General features: G+C 39.8%; 1 protein-coding gene across 3 annotated transcripts in view; it reads left to right on the forward strand.

Moving 5' to 3' along the window:
- The first annotated feature begins 2220 nt into the window (after positions 1 to 2220).
- TMEM245 (transmembrane protein 245) overlaps positions 2221 to 18889 on the forward strand; it is a 78103-nt gene continuing 61434 nt past the window's right edge. For all 3 annotated transcript variants that reach the window (XM_059856740.1, XM_059856751.1, XM_059856762.1), the window contains exons 1-4: positions 2221 to 3240; positions 13063 to 13180; positions 14336 to 14437; positions 15337 to 15444. In XM_059856740.1, the coding sequence (XP_059712723.1) occupies positions 2236 to 3240; positions 13063 to 13180; positions 14336 to 14437; positions 15337 to 15444 (1333 nt within the window). In that variant the 5' untranslated portion in view covers positions 2221 to 2235. The remainder of the gene's footprint in view (positions 3241 to 13062; positions 13181 to 14335; positions 14438 to 15336; positions 15445 to 18889) is intronic.

Raw genomic sequence — 18889 nt, forward strand, 5'->3', positions numbered from 1 at the left:
ACATAGGAGAGCACCAAAGACAATCAATACTTGTCACATGAACTTTCAGATGCATACATATTTTCTCCACTGATGTGAAAGCATTCCATTGCTTCCCTCTTTTACCTTGAAGAATTCCTAATAGGAAAAATACAATCAAAGAGATTGTTGTAGAGTTTCTGGCAGTATAGGACCATGAGGTGTGCTGCTTATCTTTGACCATAAAAATGCCTAAATAAAATGTATCTGTGCAAGTTATGGGCATCTAATCTAAAATCTCTTAGCATTTCAAATCTTAGGCAAAACCAGCTGTTAGGTTGCTATTTGAAATCTGTTGTGGAGTTAAGCTTTAGATGCTGGGGTGTGTCTTGTGAAAATCACACATCCTCCCCTCAGCTGTCAAAGATTCAGAGATTGTTTTCTGACGCCTGTGGGTCATGTCCTGTTCTTAAGCGATTCTGTTGCGGTGATACATTAATTAGAAATATTTTATTTTATTGCATTGTTGGTTTTTTTCCCCTTTCTAATATGTTTAGTTGTTTATAATGGGGAATGAAAAACATAATTGGAAAAGAAAGGTCTTAAACAGTAGGGACCAGATCCTTGGCTTATGTAAAACAATATTTATAGCTTCACTCAAGTCAAGGAGGTGGCATTAATTTCTGTTCCTGCAGAACATGGCTGACTGAGTTTGTAAAGAAAAATCAAAGGAATAAAGATGTGCCTATGAAGATTTGATTTGCTGGCATCTCTGTTTAGCTAACAGAAGGATTAGAACTCTCCGCTCTCTTCCTGTGTAAATCTTAATTGACACTTGCTAATTGAACTTTAATGCAATAAAGGTATTGTAATGAGCAATTAGAGTTTGGCTTCTGAACTAAAGAGAAGCATTCAGGTAACGATGCATTCTTGTTACCTACTTCAGCACCCTGCCAGGAGGCAGATCTATCTGATCCAAGAGCTATGAGTGACAGTATCAGTTTAAGGTTCAATAAAAGCTTCTTGTATGGACAACTGCTTGTAATGCCTCATCAGGATCAAACAAAGTGCCTGTAGGTTTGTAAGTGCTTTTGTGGCGTAAAATTAAAGTACTTTGTTGAACCTACACGTGATCTATTCAGCAAAGGAAAAACAGGGAGCTGCAGGAGCTCAGAGGAACCTTTACAAGTGTGAACTTTTGTGTAACTGGCAGGAAAGGCTTTGCAGGGACAAGTCAGGACTGCAGTGCCAACCCTCAAAAACTGGCTTGGGCCCAGCCTCATGCTCAGCTTCAGGATGCAACATAGTTACAGGAAGGGTGTGGAAAAACCTCTACCTTTCACCCTTGGTAATATGATAGGGATAGGTCACATCTAGCCATTGTCTTGGTATTGCTCTGCATTTAAAAGCTAGGTATGAATAGGTGTAGAATTCCCACTTTACAAGTTAAAGACAATTGCGCTCAGGATAATTTCAGCTTTTTAACATCTCTGTCATACAAGAAATGCTCCACTAAGGTCCTCATGGACTCCAGTCTAACATGAAGTTACTTAAGGTTAAACTTGCAAGTAAATTCTAAAAAATACAGGAATTTTATTATTTTTCTCTTTTTTTTATATATCTGTGTACTTTTTATATGTTCAGTGGTATGTGATTTCTTTATTATGGTTTAGAGGATAAGTTCTATCTCCTTGAAAAGAAAGGGGAAGATTGCTCTGAGGGTTTTATGGCAGCATTACCAATAGCTTTAGTACCTTCTGAAAGGTTGTCTTAAGCCATGGAAGGAAAACTGAGTAGTACAGTGCCAGCACTGAGCTAATTCAAATGTCATGGATTTCGGCCCTTGCAAAACTTGCTCAGGCCATGTGTATTTATTACAGACACATTTAGAGCAACTGCAAAATGTTAGCAGGTACTGTCATGCCTGCACTCAGGTGTTTGGTGTATGCCAGCTGCAGGAAGTTAGCCCCTCTCTAGATTATTTGCAAATATCATTTGATGGTACAGTGTCATAAATGTCAGGTCTAAAAAACCACACAGCACACCTACTTCTTCAGTGGGCCTGACTGCCAGTAAAAGAGCAGATGCTTCCTTGTTAAACGATTTGTTGCCAGAGCATGTTTAGACGAGACAAAATCCTCCAGCTGGCCTAACCAGTCTTGCTCTCCACCATGCAATGCCACTCCAGATCTCCGAGTTTGTTCCGCTCCCGGAGACTAGAGCAGCAGTAGGGAGAGCAGAGCGTTCAGCGAAGCAGGACAGTGCTGCGCTTCTGGGATGGGGATGAGTTTGCGCCGCGAGCCGCTGGGCTCTTCCGTGCTCCAGCCTTTGGCCGCCTTCTTTAGCGGACGCCACGAAGGCGCTGGCCCCGCTCTCGGCGGGGACGGGGGAGGCTCATGGCCCGGGCACAGCCCTGCAGCTCCTGCCGGGCAGAGGGAGCGCGGCCGCCGCTCTCCGCGGCAGAACTACATTTCCCAGCTCGCTTCCCGGCCGGCACCGCCCCTTTCCCGCCGGGCTGGGCGCACGCCCGGAGCCGCTCGGCGGCGGCACTACAGCCCAGGGCCCCTGCGCGCCCTCGGGCACGACCGCCCGGGCAGTCCCGGCCCCGCTCCGCTCCCGCCAGCGGCGGCCGTGCCCGTGCCCGCCATGGCTGACAGCGCAGAGCCCGCGGCTCCCGACGCCGGTCCCGCCGCGGCTCCGGACGCGGGTCCCGCCGCGGCCGCTCCGGGCTCGCCGGTGCAGGAGCGGCGGGCGGGCGGCTCCCCCGCCGCGGGCGCGGCCATGCCGCGGCTGCCGCTGGGCGGCCAGGGCGGGGCGGCGGGAATGTCGCTGCCGCGGCTGGAGAAGCCGATCAAGCAGGCCTTCTACAACACCGGGGCGCTGCTCTTTGCGGGGCTGTGTTGCGGCGCCGCCGTCCTCGTGTACTTCATCCTGGAGGCGTTCCTGCGGCCGCTGCTCTGGGCCGTGCTCTGCGGTACCTTCCTGCACCCCTTCAAGACCTCGCTGACGGCGCTGGGGCGGCGCTGGCTGGGCCGCCTGCACCGCTCCCGCACCCCGGTGCTGCTGGCCGCCCTTCTCCTGCCCATCTGCTTCGCCGACTACGGCGTGGAGGCGCTGGGCGAGCAGGTGCTGCGGCGGCGGCGGCTCCTGCTGCTGCTGGGCGCCGGGGGCCCGCTGCTCTACGGGCTCTACTGCCTGGGCAGCTCCCTGGGCGTGCAGGTGCTGCTGGCACAGGCCGCCCGCATCATCTGCCAGGGGCTCGACTACTTCAGCAGCCAGTGGGTGAGTGCAGGAGGGAGGGAGGGAGTGTCGGGGTTCCGCGGCCGCGCTCTAGGCACGCCTCGCTTCTGGAGATGCTGCTAAGTCAGAGGTGATTCAGGCGAGTTCTTGGGTAAACATCGAGGCTTGTTGAGTTCTGAGGTGTGTGTTAAAGTGTTGCGAAATAGCAGCGCAGCTCCACAAGTGACCCGGGATGGGGGAAGGTGTCTTAAGGCTTATTTCTCGGTGTACTGTGTAGGGTTTTCTTTTTCTTCTTACCGTATCGAGCAGTGCAAAGGCAATTTGAACTTTAAAAATTAGAAATGTTACTGATGGTAACACATCCTGGGAGACTATTCCCTGTGTTCTGTTCAGTAGGTAGCATAGCTGGAACTTCTGGCAGAACTCTTACACTTTGTTACTTATAACTGAAAATACAAAAAGTGCTACATATCAGAAACAAATGGATATGTGAAAGATAGATCAGTAAGTTGTACTTTTGTTAAATACTGATGTGCAACTGGCATGCTCAGATTTCTTAATGTCAGAGACTTTTCAAAAGCAGCTCTGTCTTTTAAACAAAAAAAGTATGCCCTTCCCCTAGGTAGCAGTGCTCCTGAATGGACTGGCAGAGAATATTTTGACAGACTGCCTCTAGTGTGAATACAATGGACTGGAGAATGTGTTTAGCCTCTTGAAAGTAAACACTGGAGGAGAAATTATTTTTTACTTTATTTAGTCCTGGAAGATGTTAGAGAACATGTGTTTCTAGTCTGTTTCATCCTCAGAGTATAATTAGGACTGAGTAGACAGAGATACATTCTCTCTTTATAAAGAGGCAAGATACTACCATGTTTACTTTCAGCTGAGTAGTAACAGAACTAAAGCATGGCCTGGTACTGGTGGGAAGCTTTGACTTGTTGCCACACAATTTGCTTGGTAAGCTTAAGATTTTTTTAAGAACTTAGCACTGACCTCTTTTTTTATTTTTAACAAATCTGTAATATTGGTGCACTAACTGATCTGGCTAAGTCCAGGCTTTTGTTAAAAGTTTTTTAATTAACCCATACTTAATGCTGTGTAAATATAAGGGTACTGAAGGAAGCTGCACTTACTGATGTTTGTAACTATGGCTGTAAGGCACTGCTGGATGTCTGTGCCTGCTCAGTGAAACCTTGTTTAGCAGTCTGTGATCCTTCTGGTTGGCACTGGTGTTTCTTATTTAACACTTGTGTTCATTGAACTGTGGCAGGATATTAACTGCACAAAACATAGTAAGCTCCCAGAACTCTTCAGACCTGAGTTATTTGGGAAGATTTTGGGTTTGTGTCACGGTACCTGATCACAGAGTTCCTTAAGCAAACCGGTTGCTTTCTAAGCAAGCTGTCTGTGTCTCTTTCTGGGGCCTTATAGGAGAAAAAAATTGTGGGCTTTCCTTTGTAAATAACTGCAACTCAGTCTGGCATAATCTGTACACTTTGCAGTGTTTTCTTACTCCAGTTTTTTTTAATTTTGCAGTGCTTGATGTGTATTATCTCAGAGCTCTAGCAGGATAATTTAATTTTATCCTTGAGACTGAGGAGCCCTGAGCTGGATCAGTTAATAGTGTCAGTTTTAACTTCAGTTAAGCACTTTAAAAGCCCTTTAAATGCCGTGTTATATTGCAGGACTCTATTTGCATGCATATGTTCTGCTTGTTAGCTGCGCAGGAATTTGGGGTATTACAAGTTGGTTTCTCCATTGTACTGTTATTCTTCGGGCTCTGAATCCTCCATGGTTCCTTCTGTATGCATGATTGTCTTCATCCTTTCTGATTGATTCCCTCTCTTGTGCTAGAGAACTGAGTGGATGCCTCTCATTAGAATTATGAGGATTTGGAATACTGATTTGTTATTCTCTAACTAAAGGTATTTTTGTGGTGTCTATTCGGCCATGATACTGAGACAGAAATTCTTCTCTTAAGTTCTAGAAGAAAAGAAAGTTCTTCAAATGCAGAAATTTCATGTGACAATGACATGGTAAGGTGTATCTTGGCACCAGTATGTTAAAGAGCTTTCCTGTCCTGCTGTCCTCACATCTGGCAAAGCCATTCATGGTGTTGATGAGTCAAGATTCAGAAGTGCCTGTGTCCCCATCGATGGCTCTTAAGTCACACCTGCAGCTCAGGAATTTGGGTACCTCCATGACTGTATTGTTTGATAGCTGATTGCAAAACACTGCATTTGGAGAACAAGTTCAAGATCTTAGGCTAGTCTGCAAGCATCGTGCTCCCACGGCCTCCTTTTCTTTCCCTTCAGGCTTTATAATCTTTGAAGAAGCTTGCTCAAAAAATGCAGTTGGCTGCTGGGCCTTAAATTAGAGACTGGTTAAAAATTCCAGATGAGTTCCTTGTTCTGACTCCAACCTTCTCTTGGTTATTTGCAGAATTCTGCAGAGTGCCCTGCACAAACAGCAGTTTCATATAATAGGGAGGGGGAATGTTTTTCTCTATAGTTTTTTTCCTTGGAAAGGGTGGGAGTTTGTCCCATAGTGGACTGAATATAGTCCTACACTCTTTTGGGCTGCAACAATTTCACTAGTTTTGCAGGAGCTATGCCTATGTCCAGCACTGTATCTAAAAACCAAATTCTTTTTGCTTTGTGGCAAGAGTTCAAACTACTTTAGGCTGATGTTTTACACTTAAGTTAATATATATCCAATTCCAGCTATTCATTATATTTTCTTCTTTTTTTTAGAAGAAGAATTTACATGCTCATCTTTATCTGGGAAACAGATAGTTTGTAGATCCCAGCAGATGTAAAGAATTATACAGCTGCTCTATGTTGGCTCTGAGGTTCATCTTCGTAAATTAAATTTGATGTAATCATAATGAGCAGAATTCTCTGTAGTGAACTTGATTATAGGGCTGTCAAAATTTTTCTCTCTGGCCAGTCTTTCTTGGTTTGTCACAGGTTATTGCAGGCTCACAACAGTGTAGTCACATCTGTGTGTCAGTGTATTTTTATATCTCTGCCTGTATGAGGTACAACTCATGTTGTTCTGGGGGTTTCCATGCGGTTAGAGAACTTAATCGGTCTTATGCTCGTCAGGGTGCTGGGCAAATCTGGAAATGCCATTGCCCACCATTGCTGTGACTGCTGTATTGGAGTATTGTCAGAGTACATGCTGCCTGTTTTGGCTGGGGTACTGTCTGCGCCCTATCAGGGATTCTGTGCAAGACATCCACCAGGGAAGCCTCCATTTGTGTTGCACTAAATGTCACTCCCCCAGCAGCCCTTGCAGACTGAAATTCTCCAAGCATTCTTCATGCTCTGAGGCTTTTGGCTTCCACAGTCCTATTGAATATCTCCTGTGGGGGCAAAAAAGCATCTGTGTTTTGTCGAGTTCACCTGATGGGGCAGTTTCTCTTCTGTTAAAGAAGAGGGCACGCTTCTGATTTTTAATGTGTGTACAATTTCTATTTCTTTGAGGATTTAGTGTAGGTGGGCTTTTTTTTCCTTCTCTCTCTTCTTAGAGCAGTCTTGCAAGTTTCTAAAATTTGTCCACCTTAAAAAAAACCCAAAACCAAAACAAACACCTGAACAAGATCTTAAGTATGCTTTCTGCTGTTTATTATCCTTTATTATTATGGTATCCTGGCTTGTAAATGATACAGCCTAGTACTGACTGTAAACACATCTTACCAAAACCACAGATTTTGGTATGTTTTCACAACTTTGTGTGGTAGAGATAAACTGTGTAGAGACCACATGTGGCTTGTTTAAAAACAAGATGGGGAGAGGCAGGGAAAGTCTGGGATGTTCATAGTGTTTTCTACTGTTGTTTTTGCCTTCCACAGCCACCCTCACTTTTGAAAGAGCCTGCTGTGAGATACCTTTCTGAGAAGCCAAGGAGCTTGTTCCAATTTACATGCCAGGAGCTACAGCCTCAAAGCTGGCAGTAGCCTAAAGCCTACTGATATATGCTACATACTATTAGCTATTTACTGGTATTTATATGTACTGGTTGAACACAATGATGGTTTTTTTTCCAGTACCTCTGAAAGGAATGATCATTATGGAACTGTCCAGCAAAATTTTAACTGTGCTCTATGTAATAAAAGAAGAAAGTGATGAAATTGTGTGTGTTGAGGAGCCATCTCTTGCAAAAGTGTTACCATGAAGTTTGTCAGAGGAGTGGTGCTCTGTCTGCAGGGAAAGAATTTTTTGTGCTCTGGGAAATCTCTTTTTGCAAGAGAATCTTATTCCATTTGATTTCTGAAAAACATTTTTATTACCAGTTTCTTATAAGTAGCTTTTGTATTAAGACAGGAAAAGTGACCTAAAGGAGGAGTATTCCCAACATCCATTTCTTCAGTCTTCTGGATATCTTAGATTTTTTGTTTTTTTCTTAAATTCAGTGTAGGAAATGTTGCAGGACACATAGAAAATAATTTTCAGCTCATGTGTGTCAGTGTTAATTTTAATGGTCAGTTTCCCTCTGCCCCAGGGTTCTAGTTATAAGTTCATACTTTCATCCCTTCAGAAAGGGGTGATCTCACTAAAAACCATGTTTCTGTTTCATGTGGTTTAGTAGTCTGTTTTTTTAATGCCAGAAATACCAGCATGGATATATGTCACGTTTGGGGGTTCTAGAAGGAACAGAATGGGCACACAGTTCCAGTCCTTTGGACAAGGAATAATTTACTTGTGTCCACTTAGAACCTGCTGTAGGTAAATGAAGGCTTCCCCAGTGAAGGGAGGAGGTGCTTGTCTTTGCTCTCAGGTGAAAAATAGTCTTGCATGTGTGATTAGTTGCAGTTTGGGTATTTTCTTACATGTTTGATAAAGGCTGTCTCCATGCTAAAGAACAGGCTTTACACACTTATTCTGCACATTATAGGATGTTTCCTCTTGTGTAGTAATGAAAATATGCTAAAACTACTTTAAATTCATTTTGGTTCTCGAAACTGGGGTCAAAGGGACATTTTCATCATTTGTCACCTGCCTCATTATCTTTTATGGTGTTTAGAAAACCATTTTCAAATGAACAGGCAGATAAAGAAAACACAGATTTTTTTTTTTCAAAGGCAAACACAGTTTGGCTTGTAGCAGTGCATTTAATGCCTTGTGTCACTTCCTTTTTCAAATCCAGCACACTTTTGCTCAGCTTTTGTGGTAGATTTATTTTCCTTTGTCAGCCTGCAGCACCACTGAGGAGGGAGATGTAGAAATAGTGAACTGGTATCATCGGATCACTTGTTTAAGCCATCTTTGCCCTGCAGTGCTGTTTTAAAAGTTTGCAAAAGTGCTGTTAATGCTTGGTCAATGTTTTAAATTATTTTTTCATTTTGAGAAAAACTAATTAAAATCTCTATTTCCAAATGAAAATTTTGTTTTAAAATATTAAAGGGAACTGATTAGGTAGTTTGGCCTGTTTTTTTTGGTTTTTTTTTTTTTTTCCCAAAAAACTGAGACTGGAAAATAGAAAGAATTTGAATTAGATTTGTAGATCCATCTAACAGTTTTAAATTTAAAGCTCAGTTAAAATCCCCCAAACAAACCAAAACTTAAACCAAAATCTTAAAAACCTTGCTGTATGATTTCCAAGTAGGAAAGAGCAGCCAGGGAAAAAACATCATTTCAAAATGGCCAGGGGAGAGAGTAGAGCTACAAAAAGAGAAGGAAGGAGTTCAGACTCTCAGTTTTTTAGGTGCTGACTTGTTAAAAACTGAAAAATTTTGGCAGGGCATATATCAGAAGAATTAACTGTTGGTTAATCTTCTCAGTCTTCCCTGTTGTGTTTACTTGTGGGGTGGTTCATAGAATCACGGAATGTCCTGAGTTGGAAGGGACCCAGAAGGATCACTGAAGTCCCACTCCTGGCCCTGCACAGGACCACCCCAAGAATCATACCATGTGCCTGTCACTGTTGGGTCAGGAACGGATGAATGAGTGGCACGTAGACTCTAGATCTCCTGAAGGCTAATAATAATTTTATTAATTTAGGTCCAGTTTAAGTCCATGTCAATTTATAGACTCTAGGTCACCAGAAGGCGAATAATAATTTTATTAGAAAGCCCATTCTTTTTATACATGGTTCTGATACAGGTGAACCTGATTGGTCATGTAGTCAAAACACTGTCACCATTGGCTAATTAAGAAACCACCCTTTGATAAACATCTAGTGTGAAACAACTGTTCAAAAGACCTTTAAGGCTGCAGAGCCTTAAGATAAGAATTGTTTTAATTCTTTTTTCTGAGCTTGTCACAGCTTTTCCCTGAACAATTCCTGGGAAAGTTTGTCTGGCTTTCTCTCTCTGACCAGGCAGTCACAATCACATGTGCCTGAGAGGGCACATGAAGCAGGTGGGAAATGCATTTGCTGCTGGATGTTGAGGGGTTGGGGCAGCATTCCAAGGAAGACTAAATCATTCCAACAGCTTTGCAGTGGGAAGCGCTTCTTGATTATTGCACTTCTGCATATGCTTCTGTTGCTCTGTTGTTGGTGCCTGCCATGCTCCTGTGAGCTTATTTTGATATAACTGCATAACAGGTAGTTTTTTGTGAGGTTAGGGACCTTGAGCTGGCTGGATGAATGTTGAAGCTGTTGTGTAGAAGAGGTAGGACTGCCCAGCTGCAGTAGGAGATAATGCATTGCCACTTCCAGTAGCAGTGAGTTATTGAATGCGCTCATCTGCAAAATCTTCCCAGTAGAGGTTAACTTGTTGATAGGAAAAAGGGGAGGGAACTGTGTAAATAAGAATTTTACTCTCCAACATAAATCAGGATAAATGTTGTCAAAAGTTGAGTAGTTAGAGCTGGCTCTTGAAAAATGAGGTCAAAGCCAAAACTGTGGCTCCCATTTTCAAATCCTTCAACTGCAATTTCTTCAACAGCAAGGAGAAACAAACTTTCAGTAATGTTGGTGATAGTTTATGCTGATAAATCCTTGACTTTCCAGCACTGAAATTTCAAAGAAAAATCACTGAAGCAGATGTTTGAATTTAACATAAAAGTTGCATCTTTCTATGCTGTAATTTTGTCTCTAGTTGGCAATTTAAAGAGCACTAAAGCCCTTCATAGTTGGCTTAGATGTCTCTAAATCTGCCTCTTAAATTTACCACTTTAAAGCAGAAGTGGATACTAAAATCCAAGTTACTCTGCAGTCTTAGCACTTATTGAGAAAAGTGGGCAGTTTTACATGTCTAAAGGCAAAGCAATACTTAGTTCAGTTTGAGAGAGATGCTACAAAATGCAGAGGAGATGTGAAAAATGAGGTCTTGGCTGTCTGTTAAGATAAGCAAGGGAAGGAAGAAGGGCAGCTTGCAGGATTAAACTGTCCCAAAGTTGCAATATATGGAAGTTGTGCATGCCTGTAAATAATTATTATGATTGAGGAGTGATTTAAAATCTGAGTACGTGGTGAAAGTTAGGCATCTGCAACTGATTTCAGCTTGATAAATAGTTAATGATAGCATACACATTCTGCAAAATCTGGAGTGTATGTATTAGTTACCTGGTTAGCTATACACCCTTATAAATTAAATATATAGGCTTTTTGTCTTAGCATGGAACTTTATCAATTACAGTTTCAGTGCAATAATTGCAGTAGCTTAATTTTAGTCAAAGTAGGCTGTCTTTCATTCTTTGTTTCAATTATGTCAGTTCTTGAGAATGACATATAATAGCAGAGAGGCTATTAATATTCTCCATGCTTTTCAAGCCAAAACTTTTGGAGACCATCCAGAAAAACAATGGGAAGGATTATGTAACACGCTTTTAAAGGGTTAAGGGGAAAAAAAAAGTATGCTGTTGCCAAGTCAGTATGGGATGAAATCCTAGTCCATGTCAATTTAAGTTAATTTGCCTTGTCAGTTGCTTTCAGCTATGAACTGTTGGAAGTAGGCTACCCTAGTTCCTGTGCACTGGTTCTTGCAGTCTAGGGATGTGCTTGGCCATAACATTAACCAATAAAGAGCTGATTATTCTGTAGTGTCACTGAAATTAAACTTCTTGCCCCAGTCAGTTGACTACACAGTTCTTTTTACAGAGCTTGAGGAAGGTTATTGTTTGATCTCTGAAAAAGGGTGACTGCTTCATTTAAAAGTAAGCAATTTCTCTCCATTCAGTAGAAATAAAGACTTTGACTTGGATCATATGCTAAGCTTTTAGAAATGATAGCTGGTTAATTATTTTAACTTCAAACACAAAAAAATTATTAAATACCTAAGCCCTATAATGTTCAGCTACATGCATGGATAAAACCAGTGTGGTGTGTTTTGCTTTGTTGGCTGTTAAACATAGGCTCATACCCTGTTAGCCTCCTACTTGTTTTTAAACAGAAAGTTTAAATTACTGAACGCACTGAGTCTCCTATTTGCAATTTATCATTAAATTTAAAAGCTAATGAGAAAATCTGCTTGGAACTGGAACATTGATCGTACAGAGATGCTGTATAGCTGATGTTAGGGAGTAGGATAGTATCTTTGTGATGAGTTCTCTCTTGCAATTAGAGCTGTACTGTGAAGTGCCTTTTGAGTGAATTTATGTTTCAACCTATTAAAGGAGGGCTACTGTGCATTTCTGGTAAGAATTTCTGTTTGTTTGTGACTTTATCTTGATGTCCATGGGTTGTTTTAGTTTTAGACATTTATTTTGAGTCTGCACTTGACCATAAGCATTATGGAACTCTGTTGATGCAAAACTAGAAATAAGTGAAAAGTTGGAGTGATCTGCTTAGATGGGAAGCATTAGTGTAAAAGGGTGGGTATACCTTTGTTCACATATCTTAAGTGATTTAAAATTACCTTGCCTATGCTTTTGTTCCCTCGGAAGTTACCAGGGACCATCACTCACTGCTTGGCTGCTCAATTCAATACAGCTAAGATTTCCTCTCCACCAGTTAGGTACGTGGCAGTAGTCACACAAACCTGCTTTTCACAAACACTTGTATTTTCAGCAGGAGTTGTAGAGTGTAGGGGTGAAAACTCTTCTGGTGTGTTCTGCCTAATTACTTGTTCTGTGTCTCTCCCTGTGCATTCTTCCTTCTTACAGTGATGTCTGATTCAGCAAATGCTCTTAATAGAAATTGTGTTCAAACTTCTTTGGAATTTATGGATTTATAAGTGTAAATTTGACGGTGTACTTAACTGGTTGGTAATGGATAGGGAACGTTTATTGAATTTGAGCCAAAAATATCTTTAGTTATTTAAGAATGAGTCACTGTGTTTTAATTTTTACAGGTTTTTGTACTTCTTTTATTTCACATCCTCTCTTGAGTAGCAGCTTTTCACCTCCTGTTACCTCTTCCTGCTTCCTTCTTTCTTTTCAGCTTGAATTCATCATCTCAAGATTCTTAACTCCAAATCTGTATTGCTTTTTATCTGATGAGTAGAGTAGTAGAAGGCAGTTGGAGGCAGCAAACCCAAGTTGTCGCTGATGTCTTCCTGTCCTTGTTTTTTTTTTAGTTAAAAAAATGAAAAAATGACATGTCCTATAAAAGCATCTGTTTTGGGAACCGGCACCACTGAGGAGCAGCAGTTTTTGTTGTGCTTCCTAATGGCTTCTTTGGCTTAAGCTCCCTTTTGTCTCTTTGGACTGAAACACAGGAGCTGGCAAATTGCTCCATGCTGGAATGAGTGCAGCATGCTGTGCTGGCCAGCTTTGTCTCCCCGTGGCCACATAGGTGCTGCTGATGAACTCACATAATTAATTGAAATGTGGGCTTCTTAAAGACTTACAAGCTGACTTCAGTTCTCTGTCTGTGAGAGTTATGGGTGTGTGCATGAGTGTACACACATACATGAGTACAGTACAGCTCTTTTTGATGAATGTATACATACCTATGTGTGTCTTTTTCTTAAAGATATGGACACTGGTAGTTGGTTACCTGCTGATGGTTTCATTCAAGTGGAATATAAGCACTGAACGTTACTTAAAAGCAGTCTCTGTTCCTGTCTGGATTATGCTGCTCTTTCACTTAGGTGAGTAACAAGAAGTTACTATTCTGATAACTGAGGGTTCTGTAAACAAAGCTCCTCACTTGCTCTTCTGCTAAATCTGTGAAATAGTCTTAGCTGAAATGCAAACTGTTTTGTCTGGTCAGTAATTCTGACTGCATGTGTCCAGAAGGGAGCACTAGGGTAGGGAATGGGAAGGCATCAAGATGCTGAGCAATGTCTTCCTCTCCTCATGCCTTTGTACTTCCTGTGGTTTCCCCTTATTTGATTCACAATGTGAATTTCTTGACAGCGAGGAAAGGCTGGGGTCACATGAGGCTGGCTTTAGACATTCAAATGTGATATTTTATTGAAAGCCTGCCATTAACCAAGGCTGAAGCTGTCACATGTGTTTAATAGTAGTAAAAGAAGCAAAAAAAAAAAAAAAATTCTATCGGTAGTCAACAAACATATCAGGATGATATCAGCAGTATAAAATACATTTGCCAGTAATCTATATAATCTGTTGGTACAAATATAAGATTACTATAATCTGTTAGATTTATGTTGCACATTTAATATAATAGATGTTCTCATATCAGAGTTTATGGTGGAACAATCCTGCAGTTAATAGAGGGCTACCACGATAGAAGGTTTCACAGTGTACCTCATGATTTACTTTACTTTAGCAGCAGGTTTCAAGGGTTGTTCAGACCATGTGGGGATGCTTCCCTGAGGTTTAAGCTGTATGTAGTGACTTTGCATTTGCTTAGATTTTGGCAGTCTTGTATTTACTAGTAGTACAGGCTGAATAGGCAAAATCCAAGAAAAATCTCATTCTGTGGAGATTAACATAAATACACATTTTTTGGGGGGAACATGACTTTTCTCTGTTATCAAAAATATATTAATTTTGTGTGTTTTTTCACATGATTTTGAATGTTGTTTTCAAAATTGTTCTCTATATTAGCACAATGCCACTGAAGTTAGGAGCAGTAACAACTTGATTTGTTCATTGAGAAACTTGTTCATGTTTGTTTTCAATTCTTCCTTTTCTTTAATGCAGAAAGCCTTTTGTTTTACCACTTCTTTGTTTTTTGGTTGATGTGCTGCCTTTCTTCCTTTTGCTAAATGTAGGTTTTATTAATGGTGTAATTTTTCTTGAAGAAAAAAAAAAAATCCCAACACTGTATCTTTCAGCTTCTGTGGCAGGCTCCTGGAGAATTCCTGTATTTCTGGTTATAGTTGTTCTGATGACAGTAGGCATGTTGCATGAACAGCAGAATGGAAAGGAGTCTTCTGGTAAGGAAAAGTCACTGTTTCTTTTATTGTTGGAGGCAAAAATTCACTTAAGTCACATGAAATAATCTGGACTGTATCCCCATAAATTCAATAGCATTTGGATTGCAGGAATTTGCTATAGGATGTTTAGTGTGTTTCAAAGTGGTTTACTCATGCTGAAGTGAATCTTGGATTCTTTACAGAAAATGATTGCCAAGGACTGATGTTTCTTTTCCATGGTAAAGCAGTGATTCATTAAGCCAAATTCCTTGACTTTGTGAATTTCAATATGTAATTTCAGGCATGAAGGTAGCCCAGGATGTTTGAAATCAGAGGCTAATTTTGAAAGAAATGAGCAATGTGAGTTTAGTAGCTCCCATAATGCTGACTATGAGAGAAACCAAGACAACTCCATCCAGCAAGTTTCCAATATCCAGTCATTTGTTTTTAAAATAGTTTCTTAAAAATATGTTTTGTGTTTAGATTTTGAGAAGAATAGTTTTTTTCCTGTTGCAAGTCAGTTTTGAAAATGCAAAGGCATCGTAAATTCCCGATGGAGGAAACCTTTTTCCTGTCTGGCTGTTTTAGTTGGTTAGTAAAGATGATTAACTGGTATAAAAATTTTTTAATAATCAGACTGTCAGCAACTGTGAATGTCTTGGTTGGTAGCAGTTCATTATCAAGAAAAGCACTAAGCAAATAACTGGTTTTGAGTTCTGGCTGCAGGTGTATTGTAATGCTAAAATTAATAGCACTCATTCCTGTTTGATCATATTGACTACTTATGATACATACTAAACACTCACAGCATCTATGCGTATAATTTCTGCTGCCTGACAGCTCCAGTGGATATCTAACACAAAATAAAACATTTTAAAGCTTAAGCTTTTGTTACTCACATGCATGTATATATTTTACAGGGGCAGAGCTTCCCGGTCAGATGATTTCCATTGCTGCTTCAACAATTGCCATGGCAATTTCAATGACAGAAGATGAGTCCAATAATGAACATTCCTCCCAACCCTCAGGTGACTGAATACTCTGTAAGAAACATTTGAATTTGCTCTAAAGGCGTGAAAATGGATGGAATTCAGATAAAATTTCAAAATAGTCCATAACCTCTTTATTCTGTCCAAAATAGTGTCCAAATTGTCAATCAGGTTTATCTGTTTTCAAAAAATGTCGAGAAGATGCTAGTATAAAAGCTGTCTAGCAAAGGATAGTTTATGTGGCTGTTAAAGACCTGAGTATAAGGATTTATTACTGTTTTGTGGGGTTTTTTTTAGTATGGTGGTGTGATTTTTTTTTTCCTGTTCTTCATTGTTAATTATTTTAATTTTTTTGGCCTTTTGATATGTCGGCAGTTACATGTTACATAGCTGGATTTCTCGACCAAGTACAGACAGACTGGAGGAACTTTTGTGTACATTGCAGTGAGAAAGAAAAACCCACCACTTTAAATATGGCATGCTCAAAGTCCTTCCTGTAGTGAGTTTACTTGACTTTGTAGCTTGAGTAACATGATATATTCACTTTGTATAAGGCAATTGGCTTAAAAGGGTTCAGACAAAGTGTTTAAATATCCATCAATGATTTTGAACTTTACCATCTTTTATTGGGGTAGATCTTTGATGAAATGTGATACTAGAAAATGAAGCTATTACTGAGATCTCTGGAAATTGAAAAGTTTCATCCATTTCCTGCAAACCAAACCAAACAGATCATTCGACTTGACAGAATGTGGACTTGCAAAACTTAATTTTTAAATCTAAAAATGGCAGCTTTAGACAACTAACTTTAATCTTTTTTTCTACATTTTACATTACTATCATCAATATAAACATAGAACCCTATGGAAGTATGTCCTGAAATTTGATATCAGAGCATTATGGTGACAGTTCTGCTGTATTTGTGTCCAATCTTTAATTTTGGAAATAAGAATTTTTTTTAAGCTGAATTTTGAAATCTGGATAAGTAATAGATGCCCATAAATGAGCTATGTAAGTGGTTGTGTTCTTACATTGCTATTTTTTTAATGTTCCAGTTCTTATTTTTTTGCTTCTTTAAGACAGTTTACTTTCTGTTTTCAAGAAGAGATAACTAGAGCAGTTTTTCAAAGGAGTCTTTTATATCTTTTATATTTTTTGACTTCTATTGGAACAGCTAACCTGATGAGGATTTTTTTGTCTTGTGAATTCTGTTGTTTTCCTTCACAGCACAAAAAAAATCCCATGGAGTTTTCTTTTAACTCATAACAACAGATAAATAATTTTCCAACAATCTGGTAAAAATTAGTGTTCTGTTTTGTGATATATTAATTATAATTTTGTCCATCTTTGGTTTGGATCTTTTGTAGATGATGATGAAAATTATTCTTATACAGCAAAAAGTTTTACGTACAAGCTTAAGAACTTACTGCTTTTTTGGTTTTCCTGATACTGCATTAAATCCATTACAGGACAACTAGGCTTGAAATTGTTTATTAAAAGACCATGAAGGAGTATAAGCTGTGTTGATTTTATATTTTCTTTTGAACAGTCATGTTTTTCCATATTTTATCGTTGAATACTGGTATTTAGTGCTGGGGGTGAGGAGTATAATGGTACCAGTTCATGTGGTCCAAGTGGTCCTTCCTGGTCTGCCAAGAGTTTCTAGTGTATACAGCAAAGAAGAAGTGTGAAATTTCTGAAGCAGATGCTACTGCAGTACTTTGTAGAGAAGATTCTATTGTCTTGTTGGCTTCAAATATGATAGATACTAAAATCCTTAAATGAAGCAAGGACTCTCAGGTTCCCTTTTGCTCTCCCTTCTTTGTTTTCCTAGGAAAAAAGCATAAGAAATATTTTTCACTTGAAATTACAGAAAGATGTGGTCTTTCTTAAAGGGAGTACCTTCATCCTGATGTTCTGAGGACTTCTTCATTAACAGTAATAAAATTACTGTTTTCCTAACTTATGCCCTGCATAGGGATACAGACACCTGCCTTTCTGTTTATGTTACAGTTTCTTTGTCTTCTCCCTGGGGAGAAGAATAATTCAAAATTCTGTGACAGCAAGAAATTGATGTGACAGAGAACATACTGTGTAATGAAAAAAACAGGTCTTAATAAGGCAGCCTGGAAAATTTGCTTTTTTTTTTTTGTTGTTGTTGTTGTTGTTCAAAGAGGTACCATTCATTCTGATTTTGCTAGAATTTTTTCCTGAGTATTATGTTAGCTGTTTTGACTGTCATGCTCTCATTAGTTGGATGACAGAAAGGTGTTTTTCAGGTTTTATCTCCCAAACTATCATGAAGCACACTAAATGGGATTTTACAGAAACTGAAGTTACTCAAAATCACTGTACTGACAGTTCTGTTTTTCTGTTTGTGCTGACAAGGCACTCACACCTTGGTTTGCAGAGCATATCTTGCCAGCAGTGACTTTTTTCATTTGCAATTTTTGTTCTTTTCTGGATGGGTCAGCTTTGTGAACTGGTTTATGAGAGTCATCTAGATGGCAGTTCTGATGCAGGCCTGTGTTTGTCATGAGGAGAATACTGGGTCATGGAAGTGACAATTTAGTTTTGTTAAAAGTGCTGGAGAACTGCATTCTGAAAAAGCTTTCTTGCCTTGGGATCCCCTAAAACTTTTTCCTCTTTCTCTCTTTCTTTTCCTCTCTCTTTCTTTTCCTTTTTTAGTCCCTCATCTCTTGCCCGTCTGTTTTGTGTTCTTTGTAGAGTCTGCTTACAGGGAAACTGTAAGAAATAAGACTGTTAAATTGTTACTGCTTTTAACATTACTGTTGCTCTTGTTTAATTAAATCATTCTTCATTGCAAAAATATGTCAATCAAATTTTTCATTACTAAAAGAAGGAATGTTCTCTTTTATTTCCCAAGGGTTGACTCTGCTAAGGAGTTTTTGGGCAAAAAATATTGAAGAACTTTCATCTTAGGCATAGACTTCAGCTTATTATTCATGTTTTGCTTTTAATGCTTCCTTTTGTTTGATAAATATTTGAGTTTCTGCTTGTTGTATTATTGCTTCTTATGTTGATTATATTAACTTTGGAGCAGAACAATAAGAAGTGTTGAATAAATGGAAGGGGAAAATTCTTTATTGTGGGTATACTGCTTTCAAATTTGTGTTTCCTTAGTGCATCCATTTGTTTCTGTTAGTACTCTTCTGCTTTATTACATGTAGACTGAGAAGTACAGGGGAATCATAGGCCCTCTTCTGTATGACAAAAGTATTTGGTCTTTTTAGGAAAATTTCTGTTTACGGGTAACTTTTTCTCTCCCCTTATGAAAAGTTGTTTGTAGTTGTATAGTAGGGCTGGCCATCATCCCCTGGAGATACACACTGATTTGCCAAGAACCTCCCAACCTGGAGCTTCTGCTGTGCTTAGCTGCTTGCAGAATTCCTTCTTTCAGGTTGCATGCCATAGTTCCTTCATGAATATTCTGAAGTTCCACCAAATACATAACCAGCAACCA

This window comes from Haemorhous mexicanus, chromosome 1 (assembly GCF_027477595.1).
Source record: "Haemorhous mexicanus isolate bHaeMex1 chromosome 1, bHaeMex1.pri, whole genome shotgun sequence".
NCBI classification, from domain to species: Eukaryota; Metazoa; Chordata; class Aves; order Passeriformes; family Fringillidae; genus Haemorhous; species Haemorhous mexicanus.